Genomic DNA, 21,268 nt, shown 5'->3' with positions numbered 1-21,268 from the left:
AAAAGTTGGCTTAAAGCTCAACATTCAGAAAAGTAAGGTCATGGCATCTGGTCCCATCACTTTATGGGAAATAGATGGGGAAACAGTGGAAATAGTGGCTGACTTTATTTTTCTGGGCTCCAAGATGCTACAGATGGTGACTGCAGCCATGAAATTAAAAGACGCTTACTCCTTGGAAGGAAGGTTATTACAAGCCTAGACAGCATATTAAAAAGCAGAGACATTACTTTGCCAACAAAGGTCCATCTAGTCAAGGCTATGGTTTTTCAAATAGTTGTATGTGGATGTGAAAGTTGGACTATAAAGAAAGCTGAACACTGAAGAATTGATGCTTCTGAACTGTGGTGTTGGAGAAGACTCTTGAGAGTCCCTTGGACTGCAAAGAGATCCAGCCAGTCCATCCTAAAGGAGATCAGTCCTGGGTGTTCATTGGAAGGATTGATGTTGAAGCTGAAACTCCAATACTTTGGCCACTTGATGTGACGATTGGACTCATTTGAAAAGATCGTGATGCTGGGAAAGATTGAGGGCAGGAGGAGAAGGGGATGGCAGAGGATGAGATGGTTGGATGGCATCACCGAGTCGATGAACATGGGTTTGGGTAGACTCTAGGAGTTGGTGATGGATAGGGAGGCCTGGCATGCTGTGATTCATGGGGTCGCAAAGAGTTGGACATGACTGAGCAATTGAACTGAGCCAAAAATCACTGCTGATGGTGACTCCAACCATGAAATTGAATGATGCTTGCTCCTTGGAAGGAAAGCTCTGACTTACCTAGACAGCATATTAAAAATCAGAGACATTACTTTGCCGATAATGGTCCATCTAGTCAGAGCTGTCATTTTTCCAGTAGTCATGTATGGATGTGAGAGTTGGACCATAAGGAAAGTTGAGTGCTGATGAATTGATGCTTTTGAACTGTGGTGTTGGAGAGCGTCTTGAGAGTCCTTTGTACCGCAAGGCGATCCAGTCAGCCATCCTGAAGGAAATCAGTCATGAATATCCTTTGAAGGACTGATGCTGAAGCTGAAACTCCAATACTTTGGCCACCTGATGCGAAGAAACTGACTCATTGGAAAAGATCCTTATGCTGGGAAGGATTGAAGGCAGTTGGAGAAGGGGACGATGGAGGATGAGGTGGTTGGATTGCATTGTCGACTGGCTGGACATGAGTTTGAGAAAAGTTCCAGAGGTTGGTGATGTACAGGGAAGCCTGGTTGCTGTATTCCGTGGGGTTGCAAAGATTCAGACAGGACAGAGCAACTGGTCTGATACTGTTACTGAACTCTGTTGTTCTTTCATCTGGGACATAACTCTGTTTCTTTCCATTTTGGGTATCTTTCTGTGATTGTGGTATTAATTTTGGAGGCTGATGGGATTGTAGTTCTTATTCTTTCTGACTGCCTTCTGGTAGTTGAAGATAAGAGGCTTGTGGAAGCTTCCTGATGGGAGCTCCCTCTCTGTTTGTTGTTTGGCTTGAGGCAACCTAGTCCTAAAGTCTGTAGGCTTCTATAGTAGGGCTGTAGGTGACATCCAAGAGGACGTAAGCCAGGATGCATCTCCCAGGATGGCTGCTACTAGTGCCCCTCACTCTGTGGCAGACCACTGCCAACCCGCGCTTTTGTAGGAGACCCTCAAACACTCACAGGTAGTTCTGCCTCAGTCTCCTGTGGGGTCGCTGCTCCTTTCCCCTGGGTCCTGGTGTGCACAGGATTTTGTTTGTGTCCTCCAATATTCTCTGCTCCTTCCCATCCTATGGAAGCTTTGTAATCAATCCTGCTCACCTTCAAAGTCAGATTCCATAGGATTCCCAGTCCCTTGGCCGTATTCCCAGGCTGTGGAGCCTGATCTTGGGGCCTAGAACCTTCACAACAGTGTAAAAACTTCTTTGTTATTCTCCAGTTTGTGAGTTGCTCACTCGGTGGGTATCGAATTCGATTTTATTATAATTGTGCCCCTCGTACTGTTTGGTTGTGGCTTCTCCTTTGTTCTTGGATGTGGGGTGTCTTTCTTTTGTGGGGGAGGTTCCACTGTCTTCCTGTCGATGATTGTTCAATGGCTACTTTGTGATAATTCTTGATAGTATACCTTTTATATGAAATAACCAAACCAGATCGTCTGTTCTATCCAGCAACTTGCTGCTGCTATTTGGAAGTAATTTGGTAGACCATATTTTCTGGTAGGTTAATGAAAAAGATACTGGAAAGCTTTAAAGCACATTGAAAATTTTGCTTCCCTCTCAACTCACTTTCTTTGGATTCTGATAAGTTTTTCTTGCTTTTAATAATTTCACTATCACAGATTTTACTGATTAGTTTGTGTGACTCAAGAATAATCCTGCTGAAAAACCCATCTAAGTTTGCAATTTATGAATAAAGTTTTTATTTTTTCATATTCTTTTAGTAAAGGTTTTCTTCAGTTGTAGCACATAGTATATTGCTATTAATAGAGAAGACTTATATACAACCACTCGTAGAGCAGTGCAGATAACTTTATGATATAATGTATTATAATAGGATATCTGCTATACTCAGTAGTACTGGTAATGGTGATCCTGCCTGGATCCTGCTCTCAAGGGAGTAAGGCCAGATGGTTGTTTATAGTCTCTTCTTTGCTCATACATTTCTTACCTTTGTATCTGGTACCTATTTTAAAAGGGGATATTTATTTATACAAGAATAGATGTCCAACAGAAGGATATGGAGTTCAGGAAAGAAGGTATCAGAAATGAAGGCAATGGTGGAATTGATATCAGATGCTCATCTAGGCCGTATCATGATTGTTCCTTATTAAAATGACTTCATATTTTGATCCCTCAAGTGAAAACATCATAATCCCTATTTTAATGATGTTGGCTCCTGACAGGAGAGTATTGTAGTTAATCAATTTTACAGTGAAAAACAGTCACAAAGACAACCCACATGAATTTAAGGACGCATTCTCCAAAAACCCAAAAAGGCTGTTTTTACTTTGCAGTAAGAAATAAACAATGCCAAAAAAGACAGCTTTCCACTGTTTACATGACTTCGTGGTTTATCTGTAGATAGTCATTTAGTTGTAGTGTGAACTTTACCTTCTTTCTACTTAATGTTATAACATTTTTTCACTAGAGACCACATACGTAATTATTCTAGTCCCTAGTATTTTATTGTTTAAATATGCTCTTTATTTCCTGCCCTTTTAACTTTTTTTGATGTTAATCACCTGTGTTCAGATTTTTCCTTCGGAATTATATTTAAGGGACATTAAAGTAGATATGATTAACTACTAGTAGATAGATTGTTATCAGTGTGATGTGTTTTATATCAGTGGTTTTGTGTGGGCCTTAACTTTTGCAGGATGGGGAATATTTCTGGGATACCTGAGTGTATATAATTCCATACATTCACAAATATAGTGTTGTTACTATTAATACTACTACTATCAATTTAAAAATATTTCAAAACACCTAGTGATAGTTTCTGCTGTTTTCTCTGATAAAATTAAGGTGTAACGGCATTTAACATTAAGTATTTTAAAATTTATTACTGCCTTGGGATAGTTAATTTTCTCATGGGACAGAATATTTTGATATTTTTCATTGTAGAATTTATATTCATCTGTTAATGTAAATGCACTTTTTATTTTTGTGAATTAGGATATCCTAAAATAATTAAAATTGATATTAAATTCTTGAACTGTTAATTGTAAATTTTACCACAGTAATTAAGTTCTTATGATTTCGTCAGTTATCAGTTCAGTTCAGTTGCCCAGTCATGTGCAACTCTTTGCGACCCCATGGACTGCAGCATGTCAGGCTTCCCCGTCCCATCACTTGCTCCCAGAGCTTGCTCATCAGACTCATGTCCGTTGAGTCAGTGATGCCATCCAACCATCTCATCCTCTGTCATCCCCTTCTCCTTCTGCCTTCAATCTTTCCCAGCATCAGGGTATTTATTTTTCAATGAGTCAGTTCTTCTCATCAGGTGGCCAAAGTTTTGGAGTTTTAGTTTCAGAATCAGTCCTTCCTTTGAATATTCAGGACTGATTTCCTTTAGGATTGACTGGTTTGATCTCCTTGCAGTCCAAGGACTCTCAAGAGCCTTCTCCAGCACTACAATTCAAAAGCATCAGTTTCTTGGCGCTCAGCTTTCTTTATGGTCCAACTCTCACATCCATACATGACTACTGGAAAAACCATAGCCTTAACTAGACAGACCTTTTTCAGCAAAGTAATGTCTCTGCTTTTTAATATGCTGTCTAGGTAAGTCATAGCTTTTCTTCCAAGGAGCAAGCGTCATTCAATTTCATGGTTACAGTCACCATCTGCAGTGATTTTGGAGCCCCCCAAAATAAAGTATGTCACTGTTTCCATTGTTTACCCATCTATCTGCCATGAAGTGATGGGACCAGAGGCCATGATCTTAGTTTTTTGAATGTTGAGTTTTAAGCCAGTGTTTTCACTCTCCTCCTTCACTTTCATCAAGAGGCTCTTTAGTTCCTCTTTGCTTTCTGCCATAAGGGTGGTATTTGCATATCTGATATTATTGATATTTCTCCGAGCAATCTTACTTCCAGCTTGTGCTTTATCCAGCCCTGCATTTTACATTGATGTACTCTGCATATAAGTTAAATAAACAGGGTGACAATTTACAGCCTTGATGTACTCCTTTCCCAATTTGGAACCAGTTCATTGTTCCATGTCCTGTTCTAAATGTTGCTTCTTGATCTGCATACAGATTTCTCAAGAGGCAGGTATCGTGATCTGGTATTCCCACCTCTTTAAGAGTTTTTCACAGTTTGTTGTGAGCCACACAGTAAAAGGCTTGGGGTAGTCAGTGAAGCAAAAGTAGATATTTTTCTGGAATTCTCTTGCATTTTTTATGATCCAGTGGATGGGTGTTGGCTATTTGATCTCTGGTTCCTGTGCCTTTTCTAAATCCAGCTGGAACATCTGGAAGTTCACGGTTCACGTACTGTTGAAGCCTGGCTTGGAGAATTTTGAGCATTACTTTGCTAGCATGTGAGATGAGTACAGTTCTGTTGTAGTTTCAACATTCTTTGACATTGCCTTTCTTTGGGATTGTAGTGAAAACTGATCTTTTCCAGTCCTGTGGCCACTGCTGAGTTTTCCAAAGTTGCTGGCTTATTGAGTGCAGTACTTTCACAGCATCATCTTTTAGGATTTGAAATAGCTTGACTGGAATTCCATCACCTCCACTAGCTTTGTCAATTATATATACTGTAAATATGCAAGTTCAGCAGGCAGGTTGCTTCTTTTATAGTGCTCTTTCTACTTTTGAAGTAGCGAGCAAATAGAGCAAAGAATCTATGATTAAACTGAATTTTAGAAACCCTTGTTTTAAAAATTGCATTTTTAAATAGGCATAATTTTATATCATAGGCATAAATTTATATCAGTTGATAAATTAGTTAATAAATGATCAGTTCCCAGATTACCTCTTTAAAATTTTACAGATTATCCTCTAGGTAGATGAACAGTGTGTATAGAGCAAGCATCAGGACCAATCAGAAGCTTGCCATGCTCAGGAGGCTTCAAGTGATACAAAACCATGGAACAGTGTATCTTTGCCCAGGCAAATTTTCTGGGAAGAGTTCAGGTTAAAGCTATTGCTTAAAAGACTGTTACTGGAAATATATATATATTTTTAAAATTATTTTATTTTTAAACTTTACATAATTGTAGTAGTTTTGCCAAATATCAAAATGAATCCGCCACAGGTATACATTTTTACTGATTCTTTAAGAAGAGTTTACTTAACTCAGTGTTAATTCACTTGAACCATTGTTTGAAGTTTTCTCCGTACTAAAAAATAAAAAGGCAGGAACATTTGAAAAATTTTTTTCCTAAATAACTATTTATACATTTCTCATTCAGATCTGAATTTAATTAGATATTATTTTTGACATATTGGACTTAACAACTTATGTAGACTCTCTCCCCCATGTAAGCGTGTAGCTGCTGTGGTATTGGCCATAGGTAGCCAGTTGCCTTTTCTGTATTTACCCAGGTTCTCTTTAGGCTCTACGCTGAGATGCAGTTGTTCTGGGGTTCTCCAGTATTTATTTATTTAATTCTAAAGCATTTGATATCAAATACATAAGAGAACTCTCAGTATTGATAGCTTACGGTAAATGATGTTGGATTCTTGATCTTTGAAGAAGAAGATTTAGCTTTAGGACCAGGGACCAGTCTTGATCACTGAAGAGCTTTTGTGTAGCAGAGTTTTATTAAAAGTATGAAAAGGGTTAGAGAAAGCTTCTGACACATCAGAAGGGGGACGGAGAGTGCCTGCCTTGCTAGTGTTAGCAATGGAATTATATACTTTTTTAATTAGTTATTACAGTAAATCAAAAGGATGTCTCAAAGTTGTAAAAATTTTACCAGACCCATTCCCACAATTTACATTTTAAGGTAACAGGATTAGAACTTAACAATAGAAAGTTTAGTTGCTCAGTCATGTCCTACTCTAGTGACCCTATAGACTGTAGCCTGCCAGGCTTCTCTGCCCATGGGATTCTCCAGGCAAGAATACCAGAGTGGGTTGCCATTTCCTTTTCGAGGGGTATCTTCCCAACCCAGGGATTGAACCCAGGTCTCCTGTATTGCAGTCACACTGTTTACTGACTGAGCTACAGGGGAAGGCCACCCTCGTAATGTACATTTTAAGATAACAGGATTCAGTTCAGTTCAGTTCAGTTGCTCAGTCGTGTCCGACTCTGTGACCCCATGAATCGCAGCACGCCAGGCCTCCCTGTCCATCACCAACTCCCGGAGTTCACTCAGACTCATGTCCATCGAGTCAGTGATGCCATCCAGCCATCTCATCCTCTGTCGTCCCCTTCTCCTCTTGCCCCCAATCCCTCCCAGCGTCAGAGTCTTTTCCAATGAGTCAGCTCTTCCCACGAGGTGGCCAAAGTACTGGAGTTTCAGCTTTCGCATCATTCCTTCCAAAGAAATCCCAGGGCTGATCTTTTTTGAATCTTTGCACTTTTTATGGCTTGTGTACTGTGTGCATTTTCTATTTTTGATAAATCTGTCTGTCCTCTTGATTGTTTAGCTAATTGTGGTCTTCTGAGGGCCCTTAAGACTGCTGGTGATCTTTAGTGACTAGATGTAATATACATGGGGTGGTATAAAGTGTGAAAATTTGGCTTCTGGGAACATCCATTACCGCTTACATTTTATTCAAATCTGAGAGGAATGCTGTAATATTAAGAAAATCGAATAAAAGAAGTTGGGGATCAATTAATTGTAGAAATTGAAACTGATTTTGTCCCAAATGCTAAAATATGCATCTGGCTGCTTTTTGGCTGCTTTTATTTGCTCTATCATTTGGCTTTGATTGAACCTTTTGGATATTCAAGTTGTGAAAAGGAAAACTCTCTTTTCTTGTTAGAAAAGAGGAAATGTGTAAATATTTTATATTCTAAAAAAAAAAAAAACAAAAAACCACAGGACAGAGAGGTGATGAAGTTTCTTTGTGTCACCGAGAGATACCTTCAGCATGTACTTCTTATTCTCATTCCAAATTTATGTCCTGTGAATTATTATAAGCAGGTTATATCGTGGCTATTTGGAAGACAGTGGGTGCCTAAACGAATGCTGTATGGTTGTAAATACTGTGTAGGTGACTGGGGCAAAGACATGTGAACAGCCATCTTTCTGGCAGATGTATGTTTTTTAAGACATGAGGCCACATACGTATCTTTAGTTTGGTGCATCTGGTCATCATTAAAATTTACCTAGGGAGAAAATGCTAAAAAAAGAAAAAAGTATGAATGTAAAAGTATTAAATTATTGAGATTTTATTTTTCCTGTTTGAGCTTCACTTTGGAATGAAAAATTTCATTGAACAGTGTTTAAATGAAAGGTACCATTTCTTTGTATTTTGTTATGAATTGGTTAAAAAATAAAACATGAATTGAGGAGAAGTTACATAATGTCATATGTTGGGGACTGGCATATATAAATTATGCCAGTTTGGGCACCTATTGTTAATATGACTGAGTGTCTTAATTTTGTTAATATGTGGGACCTGCCAGCCCATGAGTTTTACAGGGTAACAGGTAAGGACAGGGTTTTTTTCCTTGAAGAGTCTAAGTTTTAGAGTTCTTTTTCCTTTGGAAGTGGTAGATGTATGGCACTTATGTCTATTTCCCAGCTTTTGCTAGCAGCAGACAAAACCCAACTGGTCATGTACTCTTTACTGATAGTATCAGTCTGGATTTCAAAAGTTTGCATTGTACTGATTTTAAATTAGCCACTACCAATCACTTAGTGCTCATGGAAGTAAGATCTTTTGTGCTGTCCTTTCCTGACTTGGCACTGAGCCATTTATTTAACAGCAAAGCCACAACCAGAGTACATCAATATAAGTATATTTTTTAACGCTAGAGCTTATTTGCTATAAAGCCTAAAGAGTAGATTCTGTTGTGCTTATCTTTCATTCTCTGTAAATTAAGCATAGTGCTTGTCATATAATTGGTAATCCACAGTGCATGTTTATAGACTTTAGCACAATGTTTGCTATGTAGTGAGTACTCAGAAAACATTTGTTAACTCTGTGCTGTGCTGTACGCACTCAGTCGTGACTTTGCAACCCTATATGGACTGTAGCCCCCCAGGCTCCTCTGTCCATGGAAGTTCCCAGGCAAGAATACCGGAGTGGGTTGCCATTTCCTTCCCCAGGGGATCTCCCCAACCCAGGGATCAAACCCATGTCTCTTGCATCTGCTACATTGACAGGTGGATTCTTTACCAATGTGCCACTTGAAGATACTAATAAGATAAAAAAAAATTCCCATGGTAGGTATTCCTTCAGCAACCAAATCAGTATTGCTGATAGAAATTAACCCAAGGAGAAGGGGACACAATTTGAGTGCCAGTACTTTGAAGGATGCTGTGCTAGGAGTTTTCCATACAGTAACTCATAATTTTATCGATATCATTGTGATATTATTTTATAGATGGAGAAACTGAGATTCAGAGAAACAATTTGGTCAAGTCACATTGCATGTAAACACAGAATCATCATTTAAACTTGAGCCATCAAATTCTTTTTCTGTTTTTAAAATGAACATATGGATCGCTTTGGCTATTCGAGGTTTTTTGTATTTCCATACAGATTGTGAAATTATTTGTTCTAGCTCTGTGAAGAATACTGTTGGTAGCTTGATAGGGATTGCGTTGATTCTATAAATTGCTTTGGGTAGTATACTCATTTTCACTATATTGATTCTTCCAATCCATGAACATGGTATATTTCTCCATCTATTAGTGTCCTCTTTGATTTCTTTCACCAGTGTTTTATAGTTTTCTATATATAGGTCTAGTTTCTTTAGGTAGATATATTCCTAAGTATTTTATTCTTTCCGTTGCAATGGTGAATGGAATTGTTTCCTTAATTTCTCTTTCTGTTTTATCATTATTAGTGTATAGGAATGCAAGGGATTTCTGTGTGTTGATTTTATATCCTGCAACTTTACTATAGTCATTGATTATTTCTAGTAATTTTCTGGTGGAATCTTTAGGGTTTTCTCTGTAGAGGATCATGTCATCTGCAAATAGTGAGAGTTTTACTTCTTCTTTTCCAATTTGGGTTCCTTTTATTTCTTTTTCTGCTCTGATTGCTGTGGCCAAAACTTCCAAAACTATGTTGAATAGTAATGGTGAAAGTGGGCACCCTTGTCTTGTTCCTGACTTTAGAGGAAATGCTTTCAATTTTTCACCATTGAGGATAATGTTTGCTGTGGGTTTGTCATATATAGCTTTTATTATGTTGAGGTATGTTCCTTCTATTCCTGCTTTCTGGAGAGTTTTTATCATAAATGGATGTTGAATTTTGTCAAAGGCTTTCTCTGCATCTATTGAGATAATCATATGGTTTTTATTTTTCAATTTGTTAATGTGGTCCCTTATCTTTGACAAAGGAGGCAAGAATATACAATGCATTAAAGACAATCTCTTTAACAAGTGGTGCTGGGAAATCTGGTCAACCACTTGTAAAAGAATGAAACTAGAACACTTTCTAACACCATACACAAAAATAAACTCAAAATGGATTAAAGATCTAAACGTAAGACCAGAAACTATAAAACTCCTAGAGGAGAACATAGGCAAAACACTCTCTGACATACATCACAGCAGGATCCTCTATGACCCACCTCCCAGAATATTGGAAATAAAAGCAAAAATAAACAAATGGGACCTAATTAACTTTAAAAGCTTCTGCACATCAAAGGAAACTATTAGCAAGTTGAAAAGACAGCCTTCAGAATGGGAGAAAATAATAGCAAATGAAGCAACCGACAAACAACTAATCTCAAAAATATACACGCAACTCCTACAGCTCAACTCCAGAAAAATAAACGATCCAATCAAAAAATGGGCCAAAGAACTAAACAGACATTTCTCCAAAGAAGACATACAGATGGCTAACAAACACATGAAAAGATGCTCAACATCACTCATTATCAGAGAAATGCAAATCAAAACCACTATGAGGTACCATTTCACCCCAGTCAGAATGGCTGCGATCCAAAAGTCTACAAATAATAAATGCTGGAGAGGGTGTGGAGAAAAGGGAACCCTCTTACACTGTTGGTGGGAATGCAAACTAGTACAGCCACTATGGAGAACAGTGTGGAGATTCCTTAAAAAACTGGAAATAGAACTGCCTTATGATCCAGCAATCCCACTGCTGGGCATACACACTGAGGAAACCAGAAGGGAAAGAGACACGTGTACCCCAATATTCATCGCAGCACTGTTTATAATAGCCAGGACATGGAAGCAACCTAGTTGTCCATCAGCAGATGAATGGATAAGAAAGCAGTGGTACATATACACAATGGAGTATTACTCAGCCATTAAAAAGAATACATTTGAATCAGTTCTAATGAGGTGGATGAAACTGGAGCCTATTATACAGAGTGAAGTAAGCCAGAAGGAAAAACATAAATACAGTATACTAACGCATATATATGGAATTTAGAAAGATGGTAACAATAACCCTGTGTACGAGACAGCAAAAGAGACACTGATGTATAGAACAGTCTTATGGACTCTGTGGGAGAGGGAGAGGGTGGGAAGATTTGGGAGAATGACATTGAAACATGGAAAATATCATGTAAGAAATGAGTTGCCAGTCCAGGTTCGATGCACGATACTGGATGCTTGGGGCTAGTGCACTGGGACGACCCAGAGGGATGGTATGGGGAGGGAGGAGGGAGGAGGGTTTAGGATGGGGAACACATGTATACCTGTGGCGGATTCATTTTGATATTTGGCAAAACTAATACAATTATGTAAAGTTTAAAAAAAAAAAACATAAAATAAAATGAACATATGGTGCCTTCTCAATTTTTAAAGGTTGTGCTATAGTCCATGTTAGGGATGTTTTTATGCTCCCTTCACCACACAGAATTCCCTTGGGCCTGATTTTGCTTTAGGTTTCATCCTCCAGTGGGAATATGGAGTTAAGATTCATGAGCATCAGAGACCCAAAGGGACATACAATCAGAGATGGTGGTGAAGTCTTCAGAGTAGTCCTGGAGAAAAGAAACTATATCATGAAGAAAAAAAGCTAACAAAGAGAGTACAAATGTCCCTAAAAAGGGAGATGCTTTGAAGGAACAGATGTACCTAACCTTCTCCTTCAGTAAGGTCATAGTCCTGTCCCAGAGAAATGTAATGGTAGATTAATTTCTGTGATCTTTCTCAGATTTTAAAAGTTTGAATTCACATTACTCAGACTTCTTTTCCTTACTGAATATTTCTGCTCTGTCACCCTGCAACATTTATTAGCTTAGCCTTCTTTATAACACATGCTCTTGAAAGTTTCAGTCAACCATGGTGCCCCAGAGGCCTACCTTTCTAAACCATTTCTTTTTCTGTGCAAAGTTTACTAGATGAAGATGCGAAGAAGCCTCTCTTTCTTTGGTAGTAGTGTTATCCCCTCTTCAGTTCATAGACTCTCCTACTTAGCAATTTTGTTTTGAATTCAATATGTGCTTTTTGAATATTAGGCTTCTGGTTGCATGGGCTTTTCTGTAATCTCTAAACCTTTAAGATTCTGCCATGTGTGTAAAGGTTTTTTAAAAATTGTTTTTGGAGTGTGGTTGATTTACGATGTTGTATTAGTTTCTGCTGTACAGCAGAGTGAGTCAGCTATATTAATACATATCCATATATCCACTCTTTTTTAGATTATATTCCCATATAGGTCATTACAGAGTATAGAGTAGAGTTCCCTGTCCTGTACAGGAGGCCTTATTAGTTATCTCTTTTATATATAGAAGTGTGTTTATGTCAATCCCAGTCTTGCAATTTATCCTCCTGTTTTCCCCTGTGGTACAGCATAAGTTTGTTTTCTATACCTGTGTCTCTGTTTCTGTTTTGTGAGTTCATTTGTATCTTTTTTTTTTTTTTTTTAAGATTCCACATGTAAGTGATATCATATGATAGTTGCCTTTCTCTGTCTGACTTACTCAGTATGACATCTGTGTCACTGCAAATGGCATTATTTCAGTGGCGGGAGACCTGAGTTCAATCCCTGGTTTGGAGAGGGCATGGCAACCCACTCCAGTATTCTTGCCTGGAGAATTCCCATGGACAGAGGAGCCTAGTGGGTACAGTTCACGGGGTTGCAAAGAGTCAGACACGACTGAGAGACTAAGCACGCACACACGCGCACACACATGTATCACATCCTCTTTATCCTTTCCTCTGTCCACAGACATTGAGATTGTTTCCATGTTTTAGCTATTATAGTGCTGCAGTGAATATTGATTGGGCCTACATGTATCTTTATTATTTTTTTTTTAAATTTTTTGAGTCTCTCCTTGAATTTGTTAGAGTATTGCTTCTGTTTTTATGTTTTGGTTTTTTGACCACAAAGCATGTGGGATCTTAGCTCTCTGACCAGGAGTGGAGTCTGTGCCCCCCATGCACTGAAAGGTGGAGTTGTAACCACTGGACTGCCAGGGAAGTCCCTGCATGTATCTTTCTGAATTGTGGTTTTCTTTGGATATGTGCCCAGAAGTGGGATTGCTGGATCATGTGGTAGCTCTGTTCTTACTTTTTAAAGGAATTTACGTACTGTTCATACTGACGGCGCCAGTTTACATTCCCACCGACAGTGTAGGAGGATTCCTTTTTCTCCACACCCTCTCCAGCATTTATTCTTTGTAGAGTTTTTTGATGATGGCTGTTCTGATGGGTGTGAGTTGATACCTCAATGTAGTTTTGTGTTTCTCTAATGATCACTGACATTGAGCATCTTTTCATGCATCTCTTGGCCATCGGTATGTCCTCTTTGGAGAAATGTCTGTGTAGATCTCCACCCATTTTCTGATTGGGTCTTTTTATATATATATATATATTATTGAGCTACATGAGCTATTTCTATATGTACAGAAGTTTAGAGTATGTACTTTGGATTAAGACTTGGAGTCCCAGTTCTCCCATTTTCTAGCTGTATAATCTCGTAGAGGTTACTTAAGTCTCAGTGCCTCAGTTTACTTGTCTCTGAACTTGAAACAACAGGGATAACCCCCGTAGGACTGTTATGAGGATTGATGAGTTTATTACCTAATGAAAGCATTTTGTACAGTGCCTAGTCCATAGTAAGCACCCAGTAAGTGTTCGCTGGTTTTGTTAATACTACAGATTTTTAAGGTGATGTCTTCTGTGTTTTACAGTCTTAACTTTTGTTTTGTTTCCAGACTTAATTTGTTAATGTAGTTGAATATCTTCACATGATAAAAATTATTTCTCCATGTATACAAATTATTGACTTATCTTTTTTTATTGACTTGTCTTTAAAAAAAAAACAAACCCAAATAACTCTCTATCACTTACCATGCTAATGTGTTTTATCTCAAACAATAATAGGTCAGCATTACCTTTTCCTCTAATAATGGGGGATTTGAAGCTTGTCATATGAATAAAACTGAGCACTCAACTAGAGGTGTTGTTGGTTTAAGGTAACTGGCGTATTTTTTAGAGTTGGTTGCAAGTAGAACCTTTCAGGGTAGAGCAGTGATGAGAGCTGCAGTTCTTTATCAGTTTCTCATCTGTGCAGTAAGTGTATTATGTGTCTGCTGCCTGACTGCTATGTGGGTTTAATAAGGTGGCATATGTGATGTCCACAGTATGGTGCTTAGCATATATGAAGCACTTAATATTCTGAGACAGTAATTAGAGAAAGATAGATTTTATTTTTAAAATTTCTCATTTTTTGTCATTTAATATTTAATCTGAATATATACAGTTCTCTGGTAATAGCCAGAATTAAAACTGTGATTCTCACTTGTGTGTTGTTTTAATGTATTTCAGAAGAGGTGGGAAATTTGACAGGAGAGGCATTATAGATTATATAGGATGATAGTGATCACCCTTCATTATTTCACAATAGTAAAAACAATACTTCTACTAATATCACCTTATGTTTTACAGTAGTTTATAATTTACAATGATTTTTTGTCTATCATCTCTCAGTAAATCATCTTGGTAATTATTGGAATGCTGTGTGCGTACTAAGTCGCTTCAGTCATGTCTGTTTCTTTATGACCCCATGGACTGTGGCCTGCCAGGCTCCTCTGTCCATGGGACTCTCCAGGCAAGAGTACTGGAGTGGGTTTTCATGTCCTCCTCCAGGGGATCTTCCCCACCTAGGGATCAAACCTGGGTCTCTTGGGTTTCCTGCATTGGCAGGCAGGTTCTTTACCACTGGCACCACCTGGGAAGCTCATTTATTGGAAGGTCAGATGTTAACAGATAAGTCCCTAGGTTCTGAGAGGAGAAGTGTCTTGTCCAAGTTTTCCTATTGAGGGACCAGAACATCCCTTTTCTCTGCATACAGTATTCTTGGACTGTGGCTTGGTGGGCTCAGGTATGACTCTTGATAATCATGTTGTTTAGTCAGTAAGTTGTGCCTGTTCTTTTGCAACCCCATGGACGGTAGCCCACCAGTTTCCTCTCTCCATGGGATTTCCCAGGCAAGAATACTGGAGTGGTTGCCATTTCCTTCTCCAGGGAATCTTCTCGGACCAGAGATTGAACCCACGTCTCTTGCGTTGACAGGCAGATCCTGTACAGCTGAGTCAGAAGGCATTTAGCTGTCACTGTTGTTGTTGTTCAGTCTCCAAGTCACGTCTGACTCTTTGCAACCCCATGGACTGCAGCACGCCAGACCTCCCTGTCCCTCTCCATTTCTCGGAGTTTGCCCAAGTTCATGTCCATTGAATTGGTGATACCATCCGACCATCTCATCCTCTGTTGCCCTCTTCTGCCGCCTTCAGTCTTTCCCAGAATCATGGTCTTTTCCAGTGAGTTGGCTCTTCACATCAGGTAGCCAAAGTACTGGAGCTTCAGCCTCAGCACCAGTCCTTCCAATTCAGAGTTGATTTCTTGTAGGATTGATTGGTTTGATCTCCTTGCTGTCCAAGGGACTCTCAAGTGTCTTCTCCAGCACTGCAGTTGAAAAGCATCAATTCTTTGGTGCTCAGCCTTCTTTATGGTCCAGCTCTCACATCCACGCATGACTACTGGAAAGACCATAGCCTTGACTGTATAGGCCTTTGTTGGCATAGTGATGTCTTTGCTTGTTAATAGTCTGTCTAGGTTGCATAGCTTTCCTTCCAGGAAGCAATCATCTTCTAATTTCATGGCTGCAGTTACTGTCGGCAGTGATGGGAAGTCCCCTAGGTATCATACATCTCATCCATTAAGATAATATCTCTCCCTAAGTCCTTAGTCTTTCTTAAATGGCATAATTGAAGCCTTTCTTCCCTGCCCATTCATGCTTTCTTGGTTTTCCAAGGCTAACATTTCTTGTAGGAATACAACCCCATGCTTTTTTTTTTAACTTCTCAGACTTTTTCGGGTAAAATGGGCAATGTAAAGATTAAGAGCATACTATACAGAGGCTAGAGAGTTACTTCACTCCCACCCGCATCCTGGAAGAGAAGCTTCCTGGTTCCCCAGCTCCATGGAACCACCTCACCTCACCATGCCTTCCACCACTGCGGTGCCTGCTGCACTCGGCCACTGTCCTGACTTCTAGCACAGTAGGGTTTTTCCCCTTTTTGACCTTACTATAAATATTAACAGAATCACGCAGCAGTGCTGTTTTGTACATTGTCTTTCACTCAGCCTGATCTTCACGAGCTCCCTCCATACTGCTGCATGTTAAAGCTTAGCGGGGATTTGACTCTACTTGGGTTGAGGCATCTCATTCATTCCGCCCTTCATAGTGAGGGAGGCAGAATAAGGGCAGCGTTTCTTCTGTGATATTTGGCTAGACTAGAGCAGTTACTTCTTGGCTTACTCGGTTGTCCCTCTTTGTCCCTTGGGTAAAGAGAGCGGGCTTCTCTTGGGGCTTTTTGTGTGTGTTTGTGTCCATTGGTGGTGTTGGACTGCCAACGCCCCTAGCTACCAGTCTGGGATGGACGAGGCTGAAACAAAACTTAGGGCACTCACTGCTTTGGCACTCTGCCTTTTGGGATTCCCCTGCCATCCTTCCTCTTCTGTCTACTTCTCAGAGCCTTCTTAGGGTTGTATTTTTATACAGTGACCAGGGTTTTTAGCTGTGTTTAGTGGAGGATTAGGGGAAAGCACCCTGGCATCGCAGGTGGCACTGGTGATAAAGAACCCACCTGCCAGTGCAGCAGCCATAAGAGATGTGGGCTTGATCTCTGGGTCAGGAAGCTCCCCTGGAGAAGGAAATGGCAACTCACTCCAGTATTCTTGCCTGGAGAATCCCATGGACAGAGGAGACAGGCAAGCTATAGTCCACGGGGTTGCATAGAGTCAGACACAACTCAAGTGACTTCGCACTCACTAGGGAAAAGCACATCATTTCCTTTTTCTGGAAGTGAAAGTCTGTTTTATCTTGATGCCTTTTTAATAACTTTTCCAGTCATTAGGAAGAATAAATGGAGCATTTTATGCATACGTGGTCAGCTAACAATGTATGTGTTCACCAAAACAAATTTTTGGTAACATATAGCCCCATGCAATTTTTTTTTAATATATAAAGTACAAACCGAAGGATTTGAACCCTGTGTAAATTTAAATCCTTATGTTTACTGCAGAATCTTTTAGCCGAGAAAGTAGAACAGCTGATGGAATGGAGTTCCAGGCGCTCAGTCTTCCGAATGAATGGTGACAAATTCCGAAAATTTATAAAGGCACCACCTCGAAACTATTCTATGATTGTTATGTTCACTGCTCTTCAACCCCAGCGCCAGTGTTCTGTGTGCAGGTAATGTATGTATTTAAAAAATTAACTGTTATTGTATTATTATGTACTTATTACAGTTAAGATAAACATGTATAATAGAATTAAGCATTTGTTCGGATTCTCTGGCAGTACAGTGGTTAACATTCCCTGCTTCCAATGCAGGAGATGCTGCGGGTTGTATCCCTGGTTGAAGAATTAAGATCCCACATGCTGCAGGGGGGCATTAAAAAACAAAAAAAGAAACATTTGTTCAATGTTGTAGTCAACTGTAAGTCAGTGCATTTAAATGTAGGCTCAAACTTAGTGTTTTCTGGGAAGTGATTTTGAAAGGCTAATATTTTTATATTGTGTAGACCAATCCACAAGTAATCATAAAACAAATTTTTGGCTTTATGTCCTGTGTAAAGTTATGTATGTTATGGAATTCAGTTTGAATATTGCCTTGTAGGTCACCAACTTATATCTCAGGAGCAGTGAAGTAGCCCCATTAAATACACTCTACTTAAATTGTTTAATAGAAAGATTTTAATGGACTTAAGGAAGTCCATTTACCTTTTAGTACCTCTAATGCTGAGAATTTTGTTCCTGTGATGTAGAAGTAAACAATTTGAAATGAATGAAATATTTTTCAGTGGAAACACACCAATGAAAGTTTTGGAGGAGTATAAATATAATATATATGCAGCAACGCTTATTTTAAATTAGAACCTTAATTTTGAGATAATTGTAGTCTTTCATGCAGTTCTAAGACACAATACAGAGAAATCCTGTGTAGCTTTCCCCCAGTGACCTCCAGTGTTAACAGCCTGTGAAGCTGTAGCGTAGTTTCATATGCAGGATATTGGTATTGATACAGTCAAGATGCAGAGCAGTTCTTCACAATAAGTATTCTTCTGGTGTCCTTTCTTCTGGTGCCACACCCATCCCATCTCCCCACCTTCTCAATTTATTCTCCATTTCTATAATTACATCATTTCAAGACTGTCATATAAATGGAATCATACAACACATGACCTTTTGGATTTGGCTTTATGTTTTTTTACTTTTAACTCCTTCAAAATCTATCCAAGTTGTTGCATTTATCAGTACTTCATTGTTTTTATTCCTGAGTAGTATCCTGTGGTGGGCTTCCCTGGTGGCTCAGTGGTAAAGAATTTGTCTGCCAGTGCGGAGACACAGGTTTGACCCCTGGGTTAGGGAGATCCCCTGGAGAAGCATATGGCAACTCACTCCAGTATTGTTGCCTGGGAAACCCTGTGGACAGAGGAGCTTGGTGGGCTGCAGTCCATGGAGTCTCAAAAGAGTCGGACACAACTTAGCGACTAAACAACAACAATATCCTGTGGTATGAAAGTACTGCAGTTTGTTTAACCATCCATCTGCTAAAAGAATCCTGGGTTGTTTCCAGTTTTTGGCTATTAGAAATACAACCATTATGAACACTCTTGTACAGGTTTGTGTGCACTGAAGTGTTCATCTCTCTGAGATAAATTGCCAGAGTGTGTGATAGCTGAGTTGCATGGTAGTTACATGCCAAAATGTTTTCCAGCGTGGCTGTATCATTTTACATTCTTACCAGCAGTGTGTGAAGGGCCTAGTTTTTCCATATCCTTACCAGCATCAGTGTTGTTATAGTTTTATTTTAGTCATTCCATGGGTATGTAGTTTTATTTTGTGGTTTTATTTTGCATCTCAGTGATGTAATGGTGCTGAACATCTTCTCATTTACTTTTTTGTCATCTGTGTATCACCTCTTTACTGAAATATCTGTTCATGTCTTCTGTGCTGTGCTTAGTTGCTCAGTCATATCCAACTCTTTGTGGCCCCATGGACTATAGTCCTCCCGGCTCCTCTGTCCTTGGGGATTCTCCAGGCAAGATGCTAGTCTATGGCTTGTCTTTACATCCTCATAACAAGATCTTTTGCAGATTTCAATTGAGTGAGTCCAGTTTTACAGTTTATCTTTTACAGATCTTGTCTTGTCAAATTGAACTCTTTGCCTAGCCACCAATTTTTTTTTTCCTCTTATGTGTTTTTCTAAAAGTTTTATGTTTTACATTTTCATCTGATCTCTGGGAGAAAGCATTCAGTCTTTCATCACTTGTTATGTTATTAGCTGTTAGATTTTTACTAATATTCTTTATAATTGAGAGTGTTCTTTACTAGTTTATTGAGAGCTTTTGTCATGAATGGGTATTGAATTTTGTCTGATTTGGGGAGTTAATTGATAGGATTTTTCTTCTTTAGGTCGTTCATATGGTAGATTACATGGGCTTCCCTAGTGGCTCAGATGGTAAAAAATCTACCTGTAACGCAGGATACCTGGATTTGATCCCTGGGTTGGGAAGATGCTCTGTAGAAGGGAATGGGTACTCATTTCGGTATTCTTGCCTGGAGAATTACATGGACAGAGGAGCCTGGTAGGCTATACTCCATGGGGTTGCAAAGAGTTGTACACAACTGAGTGACTAACACTATGGTAGATTACATTGATTTTCAGCTGTTGAATCAACTTTGCATTTTGGAATATATCCCACTTGATTATTATATTCTTTTTTAGTATTGCTGAATTGAATTTGCTGATACTTTGTTGAAGACTTTTATATTTTAAGTTATATCAGATATTGGTTTATATTTTTCATTACTTATACTGTCTTTGTCTAGTTTTGGTATCATGGTAATACTTCATAAAATATATTGGGAAATGTTCCCTCATTTATTTTCTGGAAGTGATTTGGAAAATTAGTTTTAGAAATTGTGTTAATTCTTCTTTAAATGTTTGATTAAATTCTCCAGTAAAATTGTCTTAACCTGGAGTTCTTAAATTACATATTCCATTTCCTTAGTTGTTAAGGATAATTCAGTTTTTCTGTTTCTTCTTGGATGAATGTTTTTCTTTTCAAGAACAAACACTTTTTATGTGGTGACTCCACATTCAGACTTCACATTGTGTATTTATCTGTAGACTTTATTTAGATTTCTAAACCATTTTGAACTTTAGTGGAAAACGAAATCATTAGTAACATGAGCCAGTGGAAGAAAACTAATCAGTTTCTGTCAGACCACTGCTGCTGCTAAGTCACTTCAGTCGCGTCCGATTCTGTGCGACCCCATACACTAGCTTGCAGAAAGGGAATTTCAGTGTTCTGAAATTTTTATGAAAGATTTCATCACAATCTAGTAATGAGTGTATGTTGAGACAGGTCAAGGTAGGTAAAAAAAGATAATGAGCAAACTATTTTGAAAAACAGTATTTCAGATGATTCTGAGTCCCTTTCCTATCAATTTGAAGACTCGTACTTAAGTGGACATTAGCATTTGTCAGCACTGGGCTAGCACTTAAGAACAGGGTGTGTTTATGTTCATAAACAAGGGCTGTTCAGCACTTGTGGAGCAAAAATACATCTTAATTGGCATTTGGTGTAACAGCTCAAATTCCACAAAAATTCAGACTATCCTCTGGCATCCTACAATGCCATATATAACTTAGGGAAATCATTTCTTTGCTTCTAAAAACTGAATATATTGATTTTATGTATTCATTATTATGAAGAGATCTATTATTATATTTTTGCGACTGTAATCTAGAAAGGATGTACCGACTGACTCAGTGGGAAAGAATCCACCTGTAATGCAGGAGACCAGGGTTCGATCCCTGGGTCGGGAAGATCCCCTGGAGAAAGAAATGGCAACCCACTCCAGTATTCTTGCCTGGAGAATTCCATGGATAGAGGAGCCTTGCTGGCTACAGTCCATGGGGTCATAAAGAGTTGGACATGACTTAGTGACTAAATAACAACAATCTATAAAGATTTTATTATCCAGGTATTTATTTCACAGCTACATATAATTGTATGTTATTTGATAATGTAAACCAAAACATAATGTAAATGGCATATCCTGTAGATAGTAGTTGACTTAATGCAGTATGTTGTTAAATTGTTAAATATGGATCCTCAATTTTTTAATGATGCTTAGCTCAAAATAACTTGTATTTACTTGTTTATTACAGCCTGTTT

The 21,268-nt window shown here is 38.8% G+C and overlaps 1 protein-coding gene across 10 annotated transcripts in view; it reads left to right on the top strand.

Annotated features, from left to right (window-relative positions):
• Positions 1-21,268, top strand: part of TUSC3 (tumor suppressor candidate 3) — a 218,864-nt gene that overhangs the window by 71,067 nt on the left and 126,529 nt on the right. For all 10 annotated transcript variants that reach the window (XR_009734035.1, XR_009734036.1, XM_061404343.1 and 7 more), the window contains exon 2: positions 17,101-17,270. Coding sequence is in view for 8 of the 10 variants with exons in the window: in XM_061404343.1 (XP_061260327.1) it covers positions 17,101-17,270 (170 nt within the window). In the remaining 2 variants the exon portion in view is untranslated. The remainder of the gene's footprint in view (positions 1-17,100; positions 17,271-21,268) is intronic.

This window comes from Bos javanicus, chromosome 27 (assembly GCF_032452875.1).
Source record: "Bos javanicus breed banteng chromosome 27, ARS-OSU_banteng_1.0, whole genome shotgun sequence".
NCBI classification, from domain to species: Eukaryota; Metazoa; Chordata; class Mammalia; order Artiodactyla; family Bovidae; genus Bos; species Bos javanicus.
The sequence above is the reverse complement of the archived record's forward strand: the minus strand, read 5'-3'. Positions and strand labels throughout refer to the sequence as shown.